Source organism: Triticum urartu, chromosome 2A, assembly GCF_056163025.1.
Source record: "Triticum urartu cultivar PI428250 chromosome 2A, HENAU_Tu73, whole genome shotgun sequence".
Lineage (NCBI taxonomy): Eukaryota > Viridiplantae > Streptophyta > Magnoliopsida > Poales > Poaceae > Triticum > Triticum urartu.
This window is the reverse complement of record NC_141874.1, coordinates 471,520,358-471,545,764: the sequence shown is the minus strand read 5'-3', so window position 1 is coordinate 471,545,764 and position 25,407 is coordinate 471,520,358. Positions and strand designations below refer to the sequence as shown.

Sequence of the window (25,407 nt, the reverse complement as noted above, 5' to 3'; positions counted from 1 at the left end):
CAAATAAACACTAGCCGTAGTAAAATTATATATTGTCAAGGGCCTCCACTTTAGCTAAAGAGGAACCGAGCACTACTAGTACCTAGCAAACACAAAAAACCTGGTGAAACCTGTTGAGCCATCCAATCCAGCGATCCAAAGGCTAGAAGAATCAGGATGCAAGCCCGCAACCAGTGCAAATCCTATAATAACTAAGAAAAAACATAAAGCAATGCAAATTATACAAACAAAGAAAGAGGAACAGGGACAACAGACACGAGTTCAGATTTGTTCTCCATCGTCGCAAAATTTTCCGAGAATTTACAGGTACGACCATATCCAGTACAAAGCCACCCAATTCTCCTCTTGTTTTGTTTTGTTTTTGTTTTGCCCCTATAAATGTACACATCTAACACCACCGGAAAGCACCCAATTCATCTTTCCCCGCCAATCGAAAGCAAGCACAGTCGACAGAGAGAAAACACAAGGCCACAGGTTGACGACTGCCACTATCCGGTTTCAGTTGGAGAATCAAGGCTCCCCTGTGCATTGGCAGCAGCACGCGTCTTCTCCCGCAGGTTCGCACCCCACATCTTCGCCTCAGCCACCATCCTCTCCCTGTCATTAAGGATACCCGGTGGAGGCTCCCTGGGGGAATCATCCCGATCCGACTTGTGTCCAGAGCTGCCTGCCTCATCATTCTTCAGGAGCGTCCTTCCACTATCAGAAACCCTACTTCGCTGGTCGCCACCTGCCTTTTTCGAGGCATGGATCGCATTAGGATCATAAATTTGGGACGCCAGGTAGGAAAGAGCAGTCACAACATCAGCGATAAGTGGTCGCGAAGCAGCCTCTGACTGAATACACATTGACGCCACAGCGAGGGCTTGGTAGAGCCCACGCATGGGATATCGTCCCTGCAGCCCTGGATCAGCCATCTTTGGGAGCTTCCGCCTGTCATTGAAAAGAGGGCGTGCCTGGCAATGTATAAAGAATGCCATTACTACACAATTAATTCCATGACACATGGAAAATCATAAGCATTGCACAAAGGACTAATATTTCTACTGCTACTTGCAAACTGTGGCCTGCTCCCAACATACTTTCTACTACTTGTATCCATAAGCGATTGTGGATAAGCATTGTCATAATCATGCTTCTATCATACTAATTTTTACTTGAAAAAAGGTCCTTAATAGCTTCTAAATATACCCCCACATTTATTTCCCAACTTCCCATCATAATTAAATATCCAGTTACCCAGCAAATATATAAGAGAAACTGATATCTGACTATCAACAAGTGATATATGGATAGATAATCTGATAGAATGAGTAGGAAATAGCAACAATTGATTATGAACAATTTTAACATAGCATACCCACGACACGAGGTTTTGTTCCCCATGAGGTCTGGTGCTGTCAATGGCCTTCCGGCCAGTAATCAACTCAAGCAACACCACTCCAAAGCTATAGACATCTGACTTGACTGTAAGTTGCCCTGTCATAGCATATTCTGGAGCACAATAGCCGTATGTTCCCATCACACGTGTAGAGACATGAGACTTGTCACCAACAGGACCCAATTTAGCGAGACCAAAGTCTGACAGCTTTGGATGGAAATCATCACCCAATAGAATATTTGATGACTTGAAGTCTCTATATATAACTGGTGGTTGTGCCTTGTCATGGAGGTATTCCAGCCCTTTAGCAGCACCAGCTGCAATTTTCATCCTAGTGTTCCAGTCCAACGGTTCCTTATCAGGAGGGAGATCTGCATCAAGTGTTACACAGAAGTTAATTTAGCCAAAAGTGAAATACGCAGAGTTGCTTGGAGCAAGATTGAACGTAATAGTTATACAAATGTTCTTTTTTTTGCATGGAGTTTCTGAAGTAACGAAGTTGCATTTGCAGCACTAGCGAATTAAAGGACTATGCATTCCTATCCCAAAAATTGACCCATGAATACCACAAAAAGAAAAACATTGGCCCATGAAGATACGAATCGGGAAGACATCCACATGGTTCAAAAGAAAATGTTCCTACTGCACAGTTGCATAGCTAGATCTGAGCTCAACTGATATAGTTCAGTAATGTACTTTCTGTGCACAACATTGACAACAGCACAGCCCAGAAAAACCGAGTCATCTGGAACAGGGTTACTTACTGTTATGTCAGCAATATGTTTTCATGCTAGGTTCCAATTATTGGCACATCTGACTTAGCTAGTAGCTGGTCTATTCTCTGGTCCCCAACTACATTCTTCAAGACAATAATTTACATGACCCCTTGTTTAAATAATCAAATTAACCGGCACATCTAGCAATTCTACCGTCACAGTGATTGCTTTATTCACTTCGGTGAGCTTGGTAGCAAAATGAACCTAAATGAAGTTCAGTATTTGAATATCAACTTCTTTCCTGCCTTACGAAAATAAATTATATCTTGCACTAAAAGTACACACGGGGTATGACCGTATGAATGTATCATCGATATTAAACCACATACACATGGAAGACATCCAATATTTGACCACACTCACCACAGATCACTAATAGAGTCAAATTACCTAATTTGCACTCTTCATATATTTCCCAGAATATAAAATATGCAGCAGCCATGTCTCAAGCGGTTGACATGACCAAGTAAGTAGTAGATTAAGTTATACCACCATGCTAACAAACATACATACAAATACAGGATGTTCACCCAACTATAATTAGGTAACAGATAAAGATGGAGCCAGCAAGGTCAATCAGAGAAACCTACTGGATACTGTGCATGTTATGTACCGCTGCATGGACAAAAGGACTTGGCAGAGCAAAATGTCTCACAATCAAGAAAAGAATCATGCACATGGAGCAACAATAAAACAATCATGGACAGATGGGGGCAGACAGAATAGCAGATTGACAACCTGTACTGAACCAAACATGTGAGAAACAACCAGTATCACATATGTGCACAGTAGCCGCACAAAAACATGAATGGAGGCTCAAAAGGCATTGCTCTGCAGTCTGCACAACGCCAATATAGAAAGCAACAAACAGTCTTACCATGGAGATGGTCTTCCAATGATCCAAGGGGCATATACTCATACACCAGAAGGCGTTGCTCTCCATCAGCGCAATAACCAACCAAATTAACAAGGTTTTGATGATGCAGCAAACTGAGCATGAGGACCTCCACCAGAAATTCTTTGTTTCCTTGGTTTCCATCCCTATTGAGCTGCTTTATAGCAACAACCTGCAACAGGTGCTTCAAACATTTCAGCTTTGCATGTGTTAGGCCCCGTCTCATGCTTTAGGACATAAAATACTTCATTCAGATGGCAAGCATTAATTGTTTCATGTGCTTCATCTTGCTCAATTAACAAAGGGCCTACGGACAGTCGAGCAGCCAAGGCCGGCAGAAATTGAATCTGCCATGCCTATAAGTGAACATGGACTTTTCTTGCATGTGGGCATCCACTGATCATGTGCAAACACTGGTTTTCTTGGATGTCCTAGACGAATCAATGGCACCTTTGATACAACCAAGTAACCTCGGTACTACTCTAACATCAAGAAACAAGAAAGACGGAAACAAAAATTAAGACCTAGCTTTGCCAACAAAACAAGTTACCTGGCCTCCATCAAGACGGCCCTTGTAAACACGTCCGAACCCTCCCTCCCCAATGAAGCATTCCTCCCTGAAGTTCCTCGTGGCAGCTGTAAGCTGGCGGAAGGTGAATGTCTGCGCAGAGAGGACATTGCCATTGGCATCCCTGAGATCTGAAAGCTCCTTCATTCCGGCATTGCCTTTTGCCCTTGCCTTCTCAGCCCCTGCACATATTCACATCGTCATGCAGATGAAGATACAATCACGATGAAGGCACCAACCCAAATAAGCATTCTACTCCTAATTGAATGAGTTGTCATACGATAAATCGCGGAAACCAGCCTAGTAGGTAAGATATTTGTACCCACTATCAGAAATATCTTAGGGGATTACTAACCACACTTTATTCCCGTCTTTTCCCTCAATCCCATTCACCAGGATCACCTTGTCCACCGTCACCAGCCATTAGATTCTAGAGTCCAGCGAGAAAAGACCAACAAAGAGCATCAAACCCTCATGAGGCACTTCTTCCACAGCTCAGCCCCCACGGTCACGCAAAGTCGACGAAAAGATCGCCACAAGATCCAGATCTGAGCTATTATTCCGCGCAAGGCCAGGCTGCTCTAACGAAACGATTACTATCTTACACGAATCTACAAGTCCTGAAGCCGAGCGTCTCTTCCCCTCCACTCCGGCCCGTGGTGCCGCCGTGCCGGTGGAGGAAAAGGGGAGAAGAGATTAACAGAGAGCATCAAACCATCAACGGATCCGATCCTACTCCCATCAATCGACCAGAAGGCCGATCGGAGAGACGCACGCACCTGCGGGGAGCTTCTCGACGCGCGGCGGGACCATGGGTCTCTCCTCGCGGGCGCCGACGCCGGAGGACGATGCCGCGGACACAGTCCGTCCGCCCGTGCCATTTCCGCCGCCTCCGCCGCCCTGCTTGGGGTAGAGCAGCTCCCCGTCGGAGCCCGAATCGAAGCACGGGAAGCAACCCATAGCGGCTCACCAATGAACTCCCCGCATTCCGCAACAAGCGCCGCTGGATTCGTGCCGGACAGAGCACCCCGGACCAGCGGACCAGGTCGGCGGGCGGGCGGAGGGGCCTTGGAGGCGGGGGTAGGAGGAGGAGGAGGGGAGGAGACTGGTGGTGGACTCCGTGAGCCGACGCGGTTTCGGCCTTGCCTTTGGCTGCTGCCGTTTTGCGCCGCTGCGTCTTAACAGGCGGCCCTCGGGACTGGGGTTGGTAAGAAACGGGTAACCATGGTCTATGGGAGGTTAGGACCTCACTGTCATTTTCACTTTTTTTTTCCTTTTCCGTGTGATCTATCTTGGTTGCCTCTTTTCCATAAGAGCATCTCCAGTCCCGTTCGGCTCCCTAGGACGCCGAAAAAGAACGGTCTGGGGGCGAACCGGCGTTAGATTGATCACTGGAGACAACCTAGCTCACAGCCACGTCCCGAGGCAACGCCTCCCAAACCGTGGCAAATTCAAACATGGACATTCCCGCTCACAAAAGATGCCACAAGCCCGTCGATCACATCGGCCCAGTTCGGCAATCATCAGTTCGGCGATTGTATGAAAAGTTCGACATACAAAAAAGAAAGGACGTGCGTGCAACGCTTCACACGGCGAGGTCGGCCTCCGGCGTCAGCGGAGTTGGCGTGCGCGGGCTTGGCGGTGTCGGGCCTACTTCGGTGATGGGCGGCGTCGGCGGGCTTCTGTGCTGCTGGGCATCGTGGAGGCATCATGGCTCGGGCTTGGATGAGCCCCCAACTGTCCTGGCGATACATGGTGAACATGTGCAGCAGCTACGCCGAGGAACAAACAGTTGGCGGGGGCTCATGGCGAGAAGAAGTGGGGCAGCGGCGTGCCATACCTGATCCTCAACGCTGGCGCCACTCTCCGGGCGAGCCGCGATCTTCTCGACGATCCCATGCCATTTGTTGCACGCCGACTGGATGAGCCCCCAACGGTTCGCCATTGCCTTCGACCCGCGCTGCATGAAGACGCCTTTGAAGTCGGGGTCAACGAGTTTGCGCTTGTCGAACTCGGCATTGATGCGCTTCCAATACGTGTCGATGCTCTGGTTCCTGCCGGTGATCGGGTCGAGGCAGACGACTTTCCACGCTTTGGCGAGACATCCTGCTCCTTAGACAACCACTTGATGCGTGGCTCACCGGTCCTGACCGCCCCCTTCTTCTTGCGTCTCTTCGGCGGAATCGGCGCCGGCTCCTCGTCCTTGTCCTCCTGCTCGTCCGGCTCCTCCTCGTCGTACTCGAGCTCGCTGTCCATGTCGCCATCGAGGCCAATCATCTCGTCCTGGGTAGTGAACCCGGGGGACGCGGCGGCGGCGGCCGAGCCTGCCGTGATGATGTCGTCCATGTCGGCCTCGGTCGCATCAGTGTCGCCAAGGTGCGATGCGGAAGCTTGTGAGAAGGGCAGCGCGCCACGGCAGAGAGGGGGCGTCGGGGACGACGCGTAGGCCGGTGGTGAGTAGTTGTATGGAGGGTACTGCACGCCGGCGAAGACGGGCGAGGGCGTGCGCTGGGCCGGGTGACCATGGGGGAAGGTGATGTTGGGGTTGAACCCACCGTGCGCGTCCCCGTCGGCGTAGCCCGACGACGGCGTGCATCCCCAGGGTTGCGGCGACGACGAGAAGCCGGCCGGAGAACCGGCGCTTTGCTAGCTTCAGGGCGCGTACTGGGCGTGGCCCCTGGGAGGATTCGTCATCCCCACGTGAGCCGCCTCGGCTTGTTCGGCCGCAGCCGCGAGCGTCGCGTTGTCCCTGGCCTTCTTGGCATTGGCCCTGTTCCGCCGGTCGGTGGTGACAGCCTCCCGACGCTGGACTTCCGCCCTCCAGACGGCGTTGGATATGCCCGGTGGCTTGGACGGCGACGCCCTCGGCTTCCACTACTTCGGCTGGGCGGCGGCGACGGTCGCAGCCGTCGCGGCGCGGGGATCACGTATTTCTTCGGCGGCATGGCGTCCGACGAGGGGAGGAGGAGGGAGATTGGCGGGAGGAATGGAGAGAATGAGAAGGAAGCCGGGGGGAAAGCGGGAAGAAACGGCGGGAAAAGGCCCTCCTCTTGCCGACAGAGCGGCCCCACGCCTCTTTTCGCTTGTGCCGACGCCCCCAGGCGCCCCCAGCGCGCCGGGTTCGGCTCGGGTGCGCCGACTGTTATTTCGGCCCAACCCGACAAAAAACGAATTCATGGGGACGTGACTGAGCCGATTTTCGCCCGCCAACGCTAAGAAAACGCCTGGGGAAAGTCTCTTGAGGACGCGGCTGGAGATGCTCTAAAGGATCAAAGTTAAGATAAATATCATGTGGGTCTTTATTTGAGTGGCGCTATAGTGTTTCTGCGACGATAGTTATTGAGGGTGAGAGAATTTAAATTTGGTTTACATTCAGAATGCGCATACAACTGAAAGGTTTGAGCATATAAATTGTCAGATTATACTATCTTAAAAACATTAAGACAGGGTGCTTTCATCATTTTACTTAATTGTTTTTGTGACCTTTGTTGTTGTTTTTCTTTCGAGTGTTTGTTATGACTTTGTGATCTTACAGTGTTTTTGCAATGGCCTGAAATAAATCCAAATTCACTTTTCCACGTGAATAACGCATGGTTGTTGGATTTTGTTCTCGCAAAGAAAAAGGTTGTCAGATTTTGCAGTCAGGGATATAAAAGGTAGAGAAAGATGGTGTGAAGATAACGGCATCACTAGAGTGACGCATAGAAACTGTGGTGTAACGGTTGAGTCATTTTCTATTTTTCTAGGAAGCATATATGATTCTAGTTTACCTTTATGAGAAAGAACTATCATGTGGCATGAATTAAATTATCATACGGTGTGCATTGCCGGATACATGATAGCATTTTCCATTGCAATTGCAAGCAAGTATGAAATGCCATATAATACCAAGGAAGAATAAAATTTAACATTATTTTGTGCTTAAACTTTACTAACTGAAACGCGATACCCATTACACTGTGATGGTAGAATTGTGATTCTACTATGGGTCTTCATTTGAGTGGCTCTGCAATGTTTCTTCTATGACTATTTGTGATGTGAGAGACCCTAACTTTAGGATTATACTTTCTTGACGTGTATACAATTGAAAGGCCATATCATACTGAGTGGTTGGATTATGTCATATTGAATAAATTGAGATGAAGAGAAGGTGAACAAATGTGCCACTTAGATATAGGATTTCATCATTCGTGTTTTTTTAGTTTTAGGGGGAATTATCTTGTGATTATCGTTGTTTTTCCATGGAGATTACGGGATTGTGATCTTATAGTGTTTTTAATATGACCACAGATGAATTTAGTTTCACTTTTGCGCTTTCATAAGGCGCTAGCATGAGAGTTGTCAAATTATGTAATCAAGGATATGAAAAGTTAGAGAAAGATGGAGTGAAGATAGTAGTACGCACTAGAGTGACGCATAGAACCTATGGTGTCACCATTGAGCCATTTTCTAGTTTACCTTTACGAGAAGGAATTATCATGTGGTATGCATTTTTTTAGATCTGACATTGTTTTTTGTTGCAATTGCAAGCAAGTGTGGAACGCCATACAATGGTAAAGAAGAATAAAAATCTCAACATACTTGTGTGCATAAACTTTCGTAACTGAAATGTGACGACCATCACATTATGATGGTAGAAGTGTGATGATACAGTAAGTCCTAGTGTGTGGCATAGATATGAATCATATGTGCTTTTAGATAGATTTAAATACACTACAGGTGTCCTAACGTGTCCGGCGTAGTCAGTTTGGTGCCTAAACTTGAAAAATACACAAAAATGGTGTCGTAACTTGTCTAGGCGTTCAAATACGGTGCCTCTGGACGTATGCCGCCGTATTGAGTGCCCGCGTGGCATGCCAGCCTGTCACTGAGTCACATGTTAGTGGTTGCAGGCGCTGGAGACGCGATGTGAGCTATGTTTTTTTTACATGAATGCCCCATGATTTTAATTAATTCTTGCAAGAAAAATACCCCTTGATTTTAATTAATACTCACAAAAAATACCAATTGAAAGTGCGTTATATCGACTAGAGGGGGGTGAATAGGCGATTTTTATGAAAGTCTTCAAAACGTGGGAGTTATGAAGACAAACAGAGAAGATTATGCCTATTACTATGCAGCGGAAGTTAGATTACACTAGGCCAGCCATGGTCAAGTATTCAATAAAGTGAAAGCGCAATGACAAACAGTTACAGTGTAATAAGGATCAGGTGGGAAGAAGTTATGAAGCCAAACAGATCATACATTCACGTTGTGAAGACAAAAGATAGAGCAAGCAAGCAATGGCTTCACAATGAGTAACAGTAAGAAAAAAGAAGTGAAGATGAAACCAGTGACTCGTTGAAGACAATGATGTGTTGGACCAGTTCCAGTTGCTGTGACAACTGTACGTCTGGTTGGAGCGGCTAGGTATTTAAACCTTAGGACACATAGTCCCGGACACCCAGTCCTGAACACGCAGCTCAGGACACCAAGTCCTCACCTTATTCTCCTTGAGCTAAGGTCACATAGTCCTCGCCCAATCACTCTGGTAAGTCTTCAAGGTAGACTCCCAAATCTTCACAGACTTCGTTCACTGGCAATCCACAATGTCTCTTGGATGCTCTGAACGCGACGCCTAACCGTCTGGAGGATTCACAGTCCTCAAGTGTAATAAGTCTTTAGATCACACAAACAAGAAGACTTAAGTGATGCCCAATGTTCTCTGGCTCTGGGTGGTTAGGGCTTTTCTCCTCGCTAGGAATTTTCTCTCAAAGGCTTCGAGGTGGGTTGCTCTCAAACGACAAAAGCCGTGCACTGAAATCTGAGCAGCCAACCGTTTATGGTTGTAGGGGGTGGGCTATTTATAGCCACTTGGCAACCCGACCTGATTTGTCCGAAATGACCCTGGGTCACTAAGGAACTGACACGTGTCGCAACGGTCAGATTTCAAACTCTCATGGCAACTTTACTTGGGCTACAAGCAAAGCTGACTTGTCCGGCTCTGGACAAGATTCTCTCTCATTGTCTTCACTCGAAGACATAGGTTTTTGGTTTAGGCATCACTTCAGTCATTCTGACTGGTTCTCCTGGACCCCACTTAACAGTACGGTGGTTCCTATGACTCAACACAAAAGAAAAAGAACTACGAAAGATCTAAGTCTTCGAGCTCCATAGGCTTCATAACGTGTCTTCTTTTATCATAGTCTTCAATGTGAATATCTTCATATACCACCATTGGCTTCAATGTCTTCATACATTTTTAGGGGTCATCTCTGGTAGTAAAACCGAATCAATGAGGGACTTCTACCTGTGTTATCCTGCAATTCTCACAAACACATTAGTCCCTCAACTAGGTTTGTCGTCAATACTCCAAAACCAACTAGGGGTGGCACTAGATGCACTTACAATCTCCCCCTTTTTGGTGATTGATGACAAACTAGTTGAAGTTTTCAACGGAGAATATAGTCTGTGAAATTGTAAAGGATAAGGAATTGTCTTCATAACTTGCAAGGGCTCCCCCTGAAGATGTGCATATAAGTTAATTTGCTTCTGGAATGCAAATGCACATGGCAGGTTGTACTTGTGGAGATCCACTTCAGCTTATGATGACAATCCACTATGCATGTGAAAGTATATGAAGATAATGACATGCATAATGGAAAATGGACGTCTGCGGAATGAGATAAGTGCGGAATTTATCATCGCACATGCGGAATTTATCTTTGCACAACAGGGTGGCAAACAAGTAGCAGACGACCATCGAGTTTTAGTGTTACAACTCAAGAAACCAAATGAAGCAAAAACGAGAGTTGTAAGCATGAAGCAAAATATAGCAAAACATAAGGCACCCGCCCATATGGACCCGCTTGAAGACTATCAACCCATATGCTTCTCCCCCTTTTGTTAGCAAGGACCAAAAAGGTTTGAAGACATAGAGTGTCTACTCGTTCTCAGGAGCAGCAGGGTCGTTGGAGGTGCTTGGCGGTGCAGAAGAGCTGGGAGGTGCTGAAGCAGGTAGCGGTGATGTAGCATCGTCTTCTTCATCAATGATTCTGGCAGTGACTATGGCAGCAGATGAAGAAAACTCAGAGTCTTCAAGTGATGGTGTGTTGCGCATCACAGCCCTTCTAGGAGGTGTGGTGTCAAACTTGAAGCGCTCAGTGAAGCCATCCTCTTCAAGTTCAGCTTCAGCACACATCATTGAGAGCCCTTTCCATGTACGACGACAGGTTTCATGAGTGACGAAAGCATTCTTGGTGGCAAGATTTCGAAGACGATTAACATCCACCAAGAGGCTTTTCATCTAATGCTTTAGCCAGTCGTGATGCCTATCTTATTTTTGATGAAGGGCCACAAGAAGTTCTCGGTCATTGAGAACACGAGCGATCTTCTTGGGTCTTGAAGCAGTTGCACTATCAGTGGCTTCAGTTGAAGCAGGGTGTGGCGCACGTGTAGTGCCAGCCAAAGGATACACCCTGGAGATGGCTTCAACACCTTCATCGTTCTGAGTGAAGCTCTGGTGTTCTGCATTCTGAAGACTCAACGGTTGCTTGGTAGGCTCAGGATATATAGCTTTAACAGAGGTATCCACATCTGGCAAGAAGATCCGATGGTTGCGGGCTGAGGGCTGATATGAGATCGCAGAGTGAAGCTTGATCAGTCTCATTACCCAAGGAGCATAGAACTTTAAACCAAAGAGATTTGAGCCTGATGCAGCGAGTTGGCGTATGAAGAAATCCTGTGCGTTGAAGCATTTGCCATGAAGGATACAGAATATCAGAGTCTTCATTGCACCCTCAATCTTGGCATTTGGAGAGTGCCCTTTAATAGGCCAGAGAGTCCGCCGGATAATGTGATAGATTGTTCTGGGCAGGTACTCAAAGTCTTCAACGAAGAACTCTGTTGGATAAGTAGCATCGAGAGGCAGTGGCTTCATCATGGAGAGCATCTGACTCATATTTGGTTCAGGCCTCTGGAATATGCTCTCAAGAGCTTCAGTGTGAAGTGGACAACCTTCCTCGAAGAGTTCGCCAGGAGTGGGCAGGCCGGTGAGCTCAATGATATCGAATGCATTGGCTTCGTGATGGACGTTGCCGGTCATCCACTCCAGGGCCCAAGTCTTCGGAACTCTGTTGTATCCCTTGATGTGTAGGGTGGCATAGAATTGCAACAGAAGCTCTTCATTCCAGTGCTCTTCATCAGTTATAAACTGCAGCAGACCCACTTGCTTGAAGCAATTCAGCGCTTCCTCTAAGCAGGGCAGACCAGCAATGGCTTCAACATCAAGGTGCTTGTGCGGGAAGATGCGACCTTGGTTGTATAGGATGCATGAATAGTAGCTGCGCTGAGGATAGCTCCAGAACCTATCTGATGAAATCCGTTCCCTTGAATAGGGGTTCTTGGAGCTGTTGAAAAACGTATTGTCTGCCTTGAAGCTATTGATGTCAAAGGAGCCAGGTGCTGATGCAGGACCTGGGAACCTTGGCAGCCTTGGGAGTGGCTTCTGTACATGAGGCCTGTGCTCAACATGGTAATCAAATTGAGGACCTGCAGAAGACTCGGGAACAGAAGTGTCTGGTTCAGTAGCTTCGCTGTCTGCTGAAGCTTTTGGTGGGGAGGGCTCCACATTGGCTTCAGTGTTGGTTGTGGCAGCCTCAACATTTTCAGCCTCCGCTTGACTAGCTAGAGGGTCAGTCACAAGCACGTTCTCCTGGAGAACTGCTTCTTGGTGTAGCGGGAGAGTGGGATCTTGTGGTACTTCTTCATTTTCTTCGGCTGATGCAGCCGGAATGTCTTCAGCATAGACTTGAGGCCTTGGACCTTTGCGAAGCCTGCGGAACGCAGACGATGCTTGTGGGGTTGGAGTGGGCTGGGCCTCAAAGTCTTCTTCCTCTTGAGGGCGATCCGCCCATGACGCATCTTGTGCAATTGGCGTCAGAGGATGACCAATGCTGATGAGCTCGCTTTAGAGCGTCATCTCCAAGATCTTCATCACTTGACAGATCTATGGCTTCGCTGCGCAGGATGGCAGCAGCTGTGAGCTCTTTGCCGGTGTGTGGCTGAGGCACTTTGGCCTTCTGGGGCTTGGAGACGCGGGATACGTCTTCAGACTGCACACTGTCCTCAGGAGGTGCAGTTGTCAATGGCTTCGCCCTTGAGATTTTTGAGGAAGGGGTCGGCTTTGAAGCTTTTGGCTTCTTTGATTGCTTTGGCTTCGGTACAGCAGGAGCTTCATCAGACTCAGAGTCAGCTGGAGGGTCATTCACGGCAGTCCCTTGGACTAGGATGTGGGTGATGAGGCCTTCAAGGTTGGCAAACGGACCGATGATATTGGGTTCGGCGTCGCGTGTGCCATCTGCCCTTGGTGCGGAGGGACCAGGGTTGAAGTCTAACCCAAATTTCTTCTTGTTCTGCTTCGCTGATTGTTGGGCAAACTAGAAGTTGCGCTTGAACAGATTGTCGTCACGACACCAGAGTAGTGACGACGGATGTGCATCATCAGGCTGTGGTCCTCGGACCATGCATGGGTAGAAGCCTTGAGCAATGGCTTCATCTCTGGTCCTGGGTATGAGATTCTTGTAAATGATGTCCCCCCACGGTTTCTTGATGGCACTTTTCTCAGCATACTCTTGGGTGACGAAGCGGTATTTGAACCATTGTTCAGCCCAATAGCGTCGAATCCATTGGATTCGAGTCTTGCGCTGCCCATAATTCTCTTCAGGGTCTGTTTTATACATTTCTGCCAGGTCTTCAGGCAGATCTTTGGAAGTTCCTTCACGTCTCTGTCTGCCCCCCTTCCTTGCTGCTGCTTCTGAAGCCATAAACTTTAACTTGAAAGGCTTCAAAATTTTCAAAGGCTTCAAAGGCTTTCTTTTGCTGGACCAATAGGAACTGGCTTCAGGAGAGTTTATGTGATGCTGTAGGAATTCTGCAAATGAATGCAGACTATGAGAACCGAAGGGTTCTCCCACGGACATGTACCTGTGACAGCATTAAGGTGCGAGGGAAGGGGAAGAGGTCATATGCATTCTCAGAAGGTTTTGAAGATTAATCAGTTTAGAAGACATTGACCTCATCGTGCGAAGACATTCACTCATAGATAAGAAGTTGGTTCCAGATTTGTACGAACCCACAGATCAGTACAAGTGAGGAATCTAACTACTTCATGAAGCACAAGTGAATATACTAGGCATGTTATGAGATGCAGATTGAGAGATCTAACTTGTGTGAAGATAAACTTTTTATGATAGAAAGTGACAGAACCTTGAGATCAAAAGAGGCTGTAAAAAGAAGTTTTATTTACCACACTTGAAATTGCTAGATGGAAGTGGGAGATGATGCCGAGCAGTTCAGTCCTCCGTGCCCTAACTTGGCGACGGAAGACACCTACGGCGACGGCGGAGAGAACGATGTCCGCGGTCGGCGTGAGGACGGCGTCGGAGAGGTTGCGGCAGCGAAGCGCTTCGTCGCCGGCATCGTCGAGAGCTAGCGGTGGCGCTAGGGTTCGTGCGAGGGTGGAAGAAGGAGATAATGACCGCGGTAAGTGTGAATTTATAGGCACAGGGGCGGCACTGTGCTATTACACAGGTGCCCCTGGCGATTCGCATCTGAGGAACGCGTGGCCTGTTTGCGGAAGTTTGGGGTTTGTTCCACGTCCCACGCACGCCTTGATTATCGGGCGGTCGTTCCTACTTCTCCGGATTTTATGTGGAGGAATGAGCATTGAAAACGGACTTTATGGTTGTCTCTATATCTTCTGCTGACAAGGACGCAGTGAAGACATTCGACAGTTTCAATAGAATGCATATGACTTGGAGAGATAGAATTTGAGATAGAAAGCATAGAGAGATCAGGGTCCGATCACATTCACTTAGTTCAAAAGATTCAACCAAAAAGACATAGCTATAAGTGAATGTTGTAGAGGACAGAACACTAGTATGTATATATCTATATAATCAATGTAGTGAAGATAATCATGAAGACATGTTAAGTTTGAAGCCAAACCAAATGTGAAGATATTGCAAGGTAACGCCATGAGTGAAACACTTTAAAATAGAACGTTTGGTGGTGGCGTTACCCACCGTATAGGAAGTATTAGACCCAGACACGGCGCACAATTATCGTGGCGCTCCGAAGTCAAATTCCACATTAATGTATTCACACTTAGAATGTATGTCTTCATTGATTGAAGATATACTTTACTTTGTGCATTGCACATCTAAGTCATCATATGCATAAGTGTTAGGATGTGTGCCTGATCACAGGACATTTGAGGATTCCAGGATATTTAGCTCACACCGCAACTTGCAAAATCTCTTCTCATCCAAGGGCTTGGTGAAGATATCTGCCTATTGTTCTTCAGTGTTGACGTGTATGATATCAATGTCTTCCTTCACAACATGATCTCTGAGAAAGTGATGACGAATTTCAATGTGCTTTGTCTTTGAGTGCTGAACTGGGTTGTTGGCAATCTTGATGCCGCTTTCGTTGTCGCAGTAAAGTGGCACTTGCTTCAGATGAATGCCATAGTCCTTGAGTGTTTGCTTCATCCACAGAAGCTGAGCGCAGCAAGATCCAGCAGCAATGTATTCAGATTCAGCAGTGGAGAGAGATACATAGTTCTGCTTCTTTGAAGACCAACATACAAGTGATCGTCCCAGAAAGTGACATGTGCCTGATGTAGACTTGCGATCAACTTTGTCACTAGCATAATCAGCATCCGAAAATCCAACCAAGTCAAACTCTGAGCCCTTTGGATACCATAATCCTAGAGTTGGGGTGTGAGCCAAATATCGAAGAATTCGCTTCACAGCTAAGTGATGCGACTCCTTTGGTGCCGCTTGAAATCGAGCACACATGCAAACACTAAGCATAATATCTGGCCTAGATGCACATAAATAAAGCAAAGAACCAATCATGGAGCGGTATACCTTTTGATCGAACTCTTTACCATTGTCGTCAGGACCTAGATGATGTTTGGCTGGCATTGGTGTTGTGAAGCCTTTGCAGTCTTGCATACCGAACTTCTTCAGGCAATCTTTGAGATACTTGTCTTGAGATATGAAGATGCCATTGCGTTGTTGTCGTATTTGAAGACCAAGGAAGAACTTCAGCTCCCCCATCATGGACATCTGATATTGCTCTTGCATCATATATCCAAACTCTTCACTGTACTTCTGATTGGTGTAGCCGAAGATAATGTCATCCACATATATTTGGCACACAAATAGTTCACCATCATATGTCTTCGTGAAAAGAGTGGGATCCAGGGAACCAGGTATGAAGCCTTTGCTCTTCAGGAAGTATTTGAGTGTGTCATACCAGGCCCTAGGGGCTTGTTTGAGGCCATACAGTGCCTTGTTGAGCTTGTATACCATGTCAGGATGTTTTGGATTTTCAAAGCCAGGCGGTTGTGCAACATACACTTCTTCTTCAATCTTTCCATTGAGAAAGGCACTTCTCACATTTATTTGATATAGAAGTATGTTATGATGATTTGCATAGGCCAGCAGTATGCGTATGACTTCAAGCCTAGCCACAGGAGCAAATGTTTCATCGAAGTCAATACCCTCCACTTGAGTATATCCTTGAGCAACGAGACGAGCTTTGTTTCTGACAACTTGACCATGCTCATCTTGTTTGTTGCGGTATATCCATTTGGTGCCTATTATGTTGTGCTTCCGTGGATCAGGACGCTTAACCAGTTCCCATACATTATTCAGCTCAAACTGTTGAAGCTCTTCTTGCATAGCTTGAATCCATTCAGGTTCCATGAAGGCTTCTTTAACTTTCTTGGATTCTGATATTGAGACGAATGCGAAGTGCCCACAGAAATTTGCTAGCTGAGTTGCCCTTGAACGAGTGAGTGGACCAGGTGCATTGATGCTGTCAATTATTCTATCAATCTGCACTTCATTGGCAACACGAGGATGTACAGGGCGAAGACTTTGCTCTTGCTGATCTGTGTTGTTGTTGGGAGGAATGTCTTCAGGCTGAGCATTGTCTTCATGTTGATCAGGTGCTGAGATGATAATTTCTTCTTCAGGATGAGCTTCAGAAGGTATAATCTCTCCAGTTCCCATAAGCTTGATTGATTCACTAGCTGGAACTTCATCTAGCACATTTGGTAGTTGCTCTCTTTGTGAACCATTTGTCTCATCGAACCGCACATCCACTGTTTCAACAACTTTGTAATGAAAGAGGTTGAAGACTCTGTAGGAGTGCGAATCCTTTCCATATCCAAGCATAAAGCCCTCATGTGCTTTTGGTGCAAACTTTGAGGTGTGGTGTGGGTCCTTGATCCAGCACCTTGAGCCAAATACTCTGAAGTAACTGACATTTGGCTTCTTGCCAGTTAGGAGTTCATAAGATGTCTTGTTCAGAAGCTTGTGAAGATAAACACGATTGATTGTATGACATGCAGTATCAATGGCTTCAGTCCAGAATTTTCTTGGAGTCCTGTATTCATCTAGCATCGTTCTGGCCATCTCAATGAGTGTTCTGTTCTTGCGTTCGACGACGCCATTCTGCTGTGGCGTGTACGGAGCTGAGAATTCATGTGTGATGCCCAAGGTATCAAGATATGTATCAAGGCCAGTGTTCTTGAATTCAGTGCCATTGTCACTTCTGATGTGCTTTATCTTGGCGCCAAAATTGTTCATAGCTCGATTGGCGAAGCGTATGAAGACATCCTGCACTTCAGTCTTGTAAAGGATTATGTGCACCCAAGTATATCTAGAGTAATCATCAACAATGACGAAGCCATAGAGGCAAGCAGTAATAGTAAAAGTTGAGTAGTGAGTGGGACCGAAAAGATCCATGTGGAGCAGTTTGAAGGGTTGAGTAGTAGTCATGATTGTCTTCGAAGGATGTTTTTCCCTTGTCATCTTCCCTGCTTCACAGGCACCGCATAAGTGATCTTTCTTGAACTTGACGCCCTCGATGCCTATGACATGCTTCTTCTTCGCAAGGGTGTGGAGGTTCCTCATGCCAGCATGCCCAAGCCTCCGATGCCAAAGCCAGCATTCTGAAGTTTTTGCAAGAAGACATACTGCAAGTTGTGGCCCTGCCGAGAAATCTACCACATACAGATCATCTTTCCGATACCCTTCAAACACCAGAGACTTGTCAGATTCCATTAGTACTAGGCAACGATATTTTCCAAACATTACGATCATGTTCAAATCGCAAAGCATTGAGACAGACATTAAGTTGAAGCCAAGGGATTCAACAAGCATGACTTTATCCATGTGTTGATCCCTTGAGATTGCAACTCTACCTAGACCCAATACCTTACTTTTACCAGTGTCAGCAAATGTGATGTGGCTCTTGTCGGATGGACGTAAGGTTGAGTCCATAAGAAGGCTTCTTTTGCCAGTCATGTGATTTGTACATCCATTGTCAATAATCCATTCTGAAGACTTTGAAGACGCTGGTGTCGTACCCTACAGTGCAGTTAGGGGGATAGGCTTCACGAAGAGAATTGTGAAGCAAAAACATTTGACGAACCAGTGGGTTATGAAAACTTAGATCCAGATTAGGACTAATAGGGAGAGTAGAAAGCGATTCAGGAATGAAGTACATAGTAAGACCATTCAGGCATTTGATCTTGCGCCCTACAAGATGTTTAAGGTCCCCAGCAATGGCGTTAGACGATTTTGGTTTTCTGCTGGAGACCTTTCCCTGCAAAAGAGAGTTAAGCTTTCTTAGCCACCCACATCTTCAAGGGTGGCTGAGAAGCAATAAGTCTAAGTGCAGCATTTGAGAATTTTGGCTTTGGAGCCCTAGCAAACAGTCTTGCAGGCGGACAATAGTACTCATAAGAATAAGCAGAATAGTTCTTGGTCTTATGAACATGGCGGTTCGATGAACCGCTCTCATATTCATATGCCTGAGTATGGTTTCCCTGCAAAACATTTGCGTTAGTGCGACTCAGGTGAGTCCTCTGTCTGTATGAAGCCTTTGGACCGTATGAAGCCTTTGGTCTGAGGTTTGTCTTCTTCACGTGAGGTGTCATGATGACATTCACAGGAAGATTCTCCAGACACCTTTTCGGAACCCAGATCTTCTTCATAGGCGGTCCATTCCTGCAGTTAGTACCAATGTACCTGGCAAACACTTCACCATTCTGATTCTTAAATAGTTTATAGTTTGCATCAAAGGATTCATCAATAATAATGGGATTAGCACATGTGAAGCCAGATAAATTGGATGGATCTGCTGAAGGTTCCTTTGCAGCAACCCATGTGGTTTTGGGGTACTGCTCAGGTTTTCAGTAAGAGCCATCTGCATTTATTTTCCTTACGAACCCAACACCCTCTTTCCTAGGGTTTCGGTTCAGAATCTGCTTCTTGAGGACATCACATAATGTCTGATGTTCTTTAAGACTTTTGTACATCCCTGTTTCAAGCAATGTCTTCAACCTAGCATTCTCATCAGCAATAGCAGTGGAATCCTCAGCAGAGGGGTTAGTTCCCACATAAACAGTTGAAGATATTGCAACAGCAGTAGCAGTGGAACATTCAGCAACAGTAGTAGCATTATCACGCTCAATGAATTTAAGACATGGTGGTTCAAATCCTTTCTGAGCGGAGCTGATCTGTTCGGCGTGAAGTGACTCGTTTTCCTTTTGAAGATTTTCATGAGCCGCTCTCAATTTCTCAAGATCTTGCTTCCTTTGAAGATAATCATAGGAAAGCTTTTCATGAGTTGTTGAGAGAGTTTCATGACAACTTTCAAGTTCCTCATACTTAACCTGAAGATTTTTTATGTCTTCAATTAAGGATTCAGATCGAGTCATTTCAGCACCTAACAGATCATCGCTTCTGTCTAACAGTTTTTGAATATGTTCCATAGCTTTCTGTTGTTCAGTTGCAATTTTAGCAAGTGTTTTGTAGCTGGGTTTTGAATCACAGTCAGAGTCATCGTCACTAGATGTTTGATAGCGAGTAGTGCGTGTGTTTACCTTGGCACCGCGTGCCATGAAGCAGTAGGTAGGAGTGGAGTCGTTCTTGTCATTTGCATCGGTGTCGGTGATGAAGTCATTGTCTTCAGTGTTGAAGATGGACTTGGCGACGTATGCTGTAGCCAGACTCGCAATGCCAGAATCAGACTCCTCCTCAAACTCCACCTCTGCCTCCTCAGAAGCGGACTCCTCCTCTGAATCCATTTCCTTGCCAACAAACGCACGTGCCTTGCCAGATGAGCTCTTCTTGTGTGATGAAGACTTTGAGGAAGACTTGGAAGAAGACTTTGAGTATTTCTTCTTCTTCTTGTCGTCAGAATCATATTCCTTGCTCTTCTTCTTCCTTCTGTTCTCATTGTCCCACTGTGGACACTCAGAGATGAAGTGTCCAGTTTTCTTGCACTTGTGACATGTTTTCTTCTTGTAGTCATGAGCAGAAGCTTCATCATTCCTTGAGCTTGATCGTGAAGATTTTCTGAAGCCTTTCTTCTTGGTGAATTTTTGGAACTTCTTCACTAGCATTGCAAGTTCCCTTCCAATATCTTCAGGATCATCAGAACTACTGTCAGATTCTTCTTCAGATGAGGAAACAGCTTTTGCCTTCAAGGCACGAGTTCGCCCATAGTTTGGACCGTAGATATCTCTTTTCTCAGAAAGCTGAAACTCATGTGTGTTGAGCCTCAAGTATGTCAGACGGATCGAGTGTCTTGAAATCAGGACATTCTTGTATCATCAGGGCTAGGATGTCAAACGAACTATCAAGTGATCTCAGCAGCGTCTTGACGATTTCATGTTTGGTGATCTCAGTGGCGCCGAGGGCTTGAAACTCATTTGTGATGTCAGTGAGCCGGTCAAATGTGTGCTGGACATTTTCATTGTCATTTCGCTTGAAGCGGTTGAAGAGGTTGCGAAGAACACTAATTCTTTGATCTCTCTGGGTTGAGATGCCTTCATTGACCTTGGAGAGCCAGTCCCAGACCAGCTTTGATGTCTTCAAGGCACTCACACGGCCATACTGTCCTTTTGTCAGATGACCACAGATGATATTTTTGGCAGTAGAGTCCAGTTGAGTGAACTTCTTGACATCAGCAGCAGTGACACCTTCTCCAGCCTTGGGAACGCCGTTCTCGACGACATACCATAGGTCGACGTCAATGGCTTCAAGATGCATGCGCATCTTATTCTTCCAGTAGGGATATTCAGTTCCATCAAAGACGGGGCACGCAGCGGAGACTTTGATTATCCCTGCAGTCGACATAGCTAAAACTCCAGGTGGTTAAACCGAATCACGCAGAACAAGGGAGCACCTTGCTCTGATACCAATTGAAAGTGCGTTATATCGACTAGAGGGGGGTGAATAGGCGATTTTTATGAAAGTCTTCAAAACGTGGGAGTTATGAAGACAAACAGAGAAGATTATGCCTATTACTATGCAGCGGAAGTTAGATTACACTAGGCCAGGCATGGTCAAGTATTCAATAAAGTGAAAGCGCAATGACAAACAGCTACAGTGTAATAAGGATCAGGTGGGAAGAAGTTATGAAGCCAAACAGATCATACATTCACGTTGTGAAGACAAAAGATAGAGCAAGCAAGCAATGGCTTCACAATGAGTAACAGTAAGAAAAAAGAAGTGAAGATGAAACCAGTGACTCGTTGAAGACAATGATGTGTTGGACCAGTTCCAGTTGCTGTGACAACTGTACGTCTGGTTGGAGCGGCTAGGTATTTAAACCTTAGGACACATAGTCCCGGACACCCAGTCCTGAACACGCAGCTCAGGACACCAAGTCCTCACCGTATTCTCCTTGAGCTAAGGTCACATAGTCCTCGCCCAATCACTCTGGTAAGTCTTCAAGGTAGACTCCCAAATCTTCACAGACTTCGTTCACTGGCAATCCACAATGTCTCTTGGATGCTCTGAACGCGACGCCTAACCGTCTGGAGGATTCACAGTCCTCAAGTGTAATAAGTCTTTAGATCACACAAACAAGAAGACTTAAGTGATGCCCAATGTTCTCTGGCTCTGGGTGGTTAGGGCTTTTCTCCTCGCTAGGAATTTTCTCTCAAAGGCTTCGAGGTGGGTTGCTCTCAAACGACAAAAGCCGTGCACTGAAATCTGAGCAGCCAACCGTTTATGGTTGTAGGGGGTGGGCTATTTATAGCCACTTGGCAACCCGGCCTGATTTGTCCGAAATGACCCTGGGTCACTAAGGAACTGACACGTGTCGCAACGGTCAGATTTCAAACTCTCATGGCAACTTTACTTGGGCTACAAGCAAAGCTGACTTGTCCGGCTCTGGACAAGATTCTCTCTCATTGTCTTCACTCGAAGACATAGGTTTTTGGTTTAGGCATCACTTCAGTCATTCTGACTGGTTCTCCTGGACCCCACTTAACAGTACGGTGGTTCCTATGACTCAACACAAAAGAAAAAGAACTACGAAAGATCTAAGTCTTCAAGCTCCATAGGCTTCATAACGTGTCTTCTTTTGTCATAGTCTTCAATGTGAATATCTTCATATACCACCTTTGACTTCAATATCTTCATACATTTTTAGGGGTCATCTCTGGTAGTAAAACCGAATCAATGAGGGACTTCTACCTGTGTTATCCTGCAATTCTCACAAACACATTAGTCCCTCAACTAGGTTTGTCGTCAATACTCCAAAACCAACTAGGGGTGGCACTAGATGCACTTACACCAATAAGCCAGCGTGTAGGGAATTCGAACACGGGACATCCTCATCGCCTAACAATCGAGCGAACCAGGTAGCCACGGTCTAGTTTGCATTAAATTATCAGCAAGCAGTTTATATAGATGATTGCACGTATCGCTCTGCTTTTACTAGAGTAATTTTCTTTTTATTTATTTTCAAGTTACTATCTTGTTTTTCTTCGACTGAAGTTTATGTTTAGTTTTCATGATACATAAATTTTTCCATATGAAAAAATAAAATAATTATCAATATGGAATTTTGTTTACTTTATGTCTATTCTATTTCCATTATTGTGTACTTTGAAGAGATAAACATGAAGTTTTTCTAAAATTGATGTGGAATTAAAAATTTGAACGTATATTAAAAACACGGTGAGCATTTTTTGAAATACGCATTCACGTTCATGTTCATTTTTCATTTTCATATTATTTTAGAAAATGCTCACCGTGTTTTTTGAAAATTATGAATGCGCTTAAATTTCTCGGAACACGCTTAACATGTTAGTACATTTCTAGAATTTATTATTGTCACACAATAATATTTAATACATGTTGAACAGTTTTTAAATACAATAATGTCAATTTTAAATAATTGTGCATTTTAAAAATAGAATGAAGATACACAATAATTCTTCGTGCTTATGGTCCTCAATGAAGATGCATAAATTTACACAATAATTTTTAGTATACGTTCAACTTTTTATGTCCACATAATTTTTAGGAAAATTTCATGTTTATCTCTTCAAGGTACACAATAATGAAAGTAGAATAAAGATATAAAATAAACAATAATTGCATATTGATAATTATTTTATTTTTCATATGGGAAGATTTATGTATCATGAAAATTAAATGGAAACTTCACTTGAAAAAAAAAACGAAGCAGTACTTCAAAAAACAACTGTAGAAAACATGTGCAAAGCGATATGTGGAATCGTGCATATAAGTTGCTAGCTGGCAGTTAAATGTAAATGAAAGTGTGGCCTCTTGGTCCTTTTGTTTGTTAGGCAGATATGTGGAACCGTGCATATAAGTTAGCTGGCAGTTAAATGTAAATGAAAGTGTGGCCTCTTGGTCCGCTTGTTTGTTAGGCAACTAGGAGGTGAGTGGTTTGAATTCCCTTTATACCAACTTGTGTTTATATTTTTGTGAGAATTAATTAAAGTACAGGCACGTTGCCGTAAAAAAATAGCATGCGTCCAACGCCCGTAATGATATTTTCCCGAGAATTAGCTAAAGTCCAGGGGTATTTCTATAAAAAAAACTACACACACAGCTCACAACGCGCCCACACCCACTGACATGTGGCCCAACGGCACGCTCGCATGCCACACGGGCCCTTGATACGGCGGCATACGTCCACAGGCACCGTATTTGAACGTCTAGACAAGTTACGACACCACTTTTGTGTATTTTTCAAATTTAGACTCCAAACTGACCGCGTCGGATAAGTTAGGGCACGTGTAGTATATTTAACTCTTTTAGATATTTGCTTTGTGATCTTGTTCACTTATTAGTTACTACCAAGCAATCTCGGAGTTCCATAATTATCATATATCTTTTTTGGTTTACACATTGTCGGTGTCAAAACCGGTGGATCTCAGGTAGGGGGTCCCGAGTTGTGGATCTTGGATCAATGGGGAACAAGGGACGAAGAACACGATGTTTACTCAGGTTCGGACCCTCTCGAAGAGGTAAAACCCTACGTCCTGCTTGAATATATTGAAGTGTGTAGGATGATTATAGAGTCGATCTACCATGAGATCAGATGAACTAAACCCTAGGTGAGTCGGATGATGGATATTGTTCTAGCCTCTACGGACTAAACCCTCTGGTTTATATAGACACCAGGGGTACACATGGTCGGTTACAAAGAAGGGATAAACATGTCGATTCTTCTTATCTTGACTTGGAGGACACACCAAGGCATCAAAGACTTCTTGTCCGGATACGGAGTCGCCTCATAGTTCGACCTTCTAGTAGTTCGCAGCGCGGCCCACCTATTTGGCCCATGAGAGATATGCCGGCAGCCCGAGGACTCCCTCAGTAGCCCACGAACTAGCCTTCAATGCCGGTGCTTCATAGCTTCCTGAGATTTTGACGTACCCAAAGTCTCCGGCTTGCTGGGTGAGTTCCTCTCCTCCTTAATGTTCGAAGTTGTCGGAATCGAGGCTTCGTGGACCCAAACAAGGTTCGAACACTAGGGCGTGTGCGAAGATCTAGCTTGGCTGCTGCCTCAAGCTCGCCGCCTCACGGCTTGGCCTCGCCGAGTTAGTGCGAGCGGGGAAAGAGATGAACACGGAGATTTACCCAGGTTTGGGCCACCTTGCGGTGTAAAACCCTACTCCTGCTTTGTGGTGGATTGGCCTCGCGAGGAGGTTGAGTATGAACTAGTGCAGTGGATGAGCTACCTCGAGAGAGTTCCATTGCCAAAGGGTTTGATCCCCTCTCTACGATGGAGACTAGCCTATACTTATACTAGGCTCGGCTCTCCTCCCTCATAGCTTAGGCAGGAAGGAATACCACATTGGCCAATTTTGAAGGGGGACAATAGTACATCATATCCTGACGAAAGGTGGTCTTCGCTGCAGAGCTTTTGGTCGTGACACAGCTGTGGGCTCGGCGATGACATCCGTCCTACCGAGCCTATGGTCTTGGTCTTGTTTCACCGGAATGGAAGCCTTTGGGGGACTCCTCGGGAACCCGCTCTTGTCCTTGCCTCCTTAGCACGAAAGAGAAAAAAATTCCTGGACTGCGCCCGCTGGCGCCCTTGGTTGTCATGGCTCATGTCATCGCGAGCCTCGTGAGGTGGGTACCTGCATAAAGATCTTCGCTCCTCGGGAGGCAGGCTCGGGAGCTGCTCCTCAGGAGGTCTTGGTGTCGTTCGCCTCACGAGGCCAGGGGCCCTCGCGAGGGTCTTGCCCTTGAGGTCTTGGAGTAGGTCCATAGCGGGCCGTCGATGAAGTCACGCGCTGGGCCACGGGCAGACAGGCCTGGGTACCCCCAATCCCAGGATGCCAACAGTAGCCCCCGGGCCCAAGGTGCGCTTGTCCTGGCTTCGAGGCGAAGGGAGAAGCGCTGCAAGCCCCAATCTCCTACGGGCCAGGCTTGACGCGTGGCGC

The 25,407-nt window shown here is 45.9% G+C and overlaps 1 protein-coding gene and 1 pseudogene across 1 annotated transcript; both read right to left on the bottom strand.

The window, feature by feature from the left end:
* Positions 1-204: 204 nt before the first annotated feature.
* Positions 205-4,794, bottom strand: LOC125537680 (putative serine/threonine-protein kinase PBL7). The gene is made up of 5 exons (XM_048701002.2): positions 4,400-4,794; positions 3,603-3,802; positions 3,035-3,224; positions 1,361-1,752; positions 205-956 (listed from the first exon to the last, which is right to left on the bottom strand). Exons 1-5 carry the CDS (start codon positions 4,578-4,580, stop codon positions 489-491), a joined length of 1,431 nt encoding a protein of 476 aa, XP_048556959.1. The 5' UTR covers positions 4,581-4,794; the 3' UTR covers positions 205-488.
* A 534-nt stretch (positions 4,795-5,328) lies between these two features.
* On the bottom strand, positions 5,329-6,565 carry LOC147985508 (uncharacterized; annotated as a pseudogene).
* Between the last annotated feature and the right edge of the window lie 18,842 nt (positions 6,566-25,407).

What these genes read in the sequence shown, in the direction of transcription:
- LOC125537680 (XM_048701002.2), bottom strand. Translation starts at nt 4,580, where the DNA reads ATGGGTTGCTTCCCGTGCTTCGATTCGGGCTCCGACGGGGAGCTGCTC. An exon ending in CGTCGAGAAGCTCCCCGCAG is followed by an intron (nt 3,803 to 4,399) that starts GTGCGTGCGTCT and finishes GAATATGTGCAG; the next exon opens with GGGCTGAGAAGGCAAGGGCA. An exon ending in AACAAAACCTCGTGTCGTGG is followed by an intron (nt 957 to 1,360) that starts GTATGCTATGTT and finishes ATACATTGCCAG; the next exon opens with GCACGCCCTCTTTTCAATGA.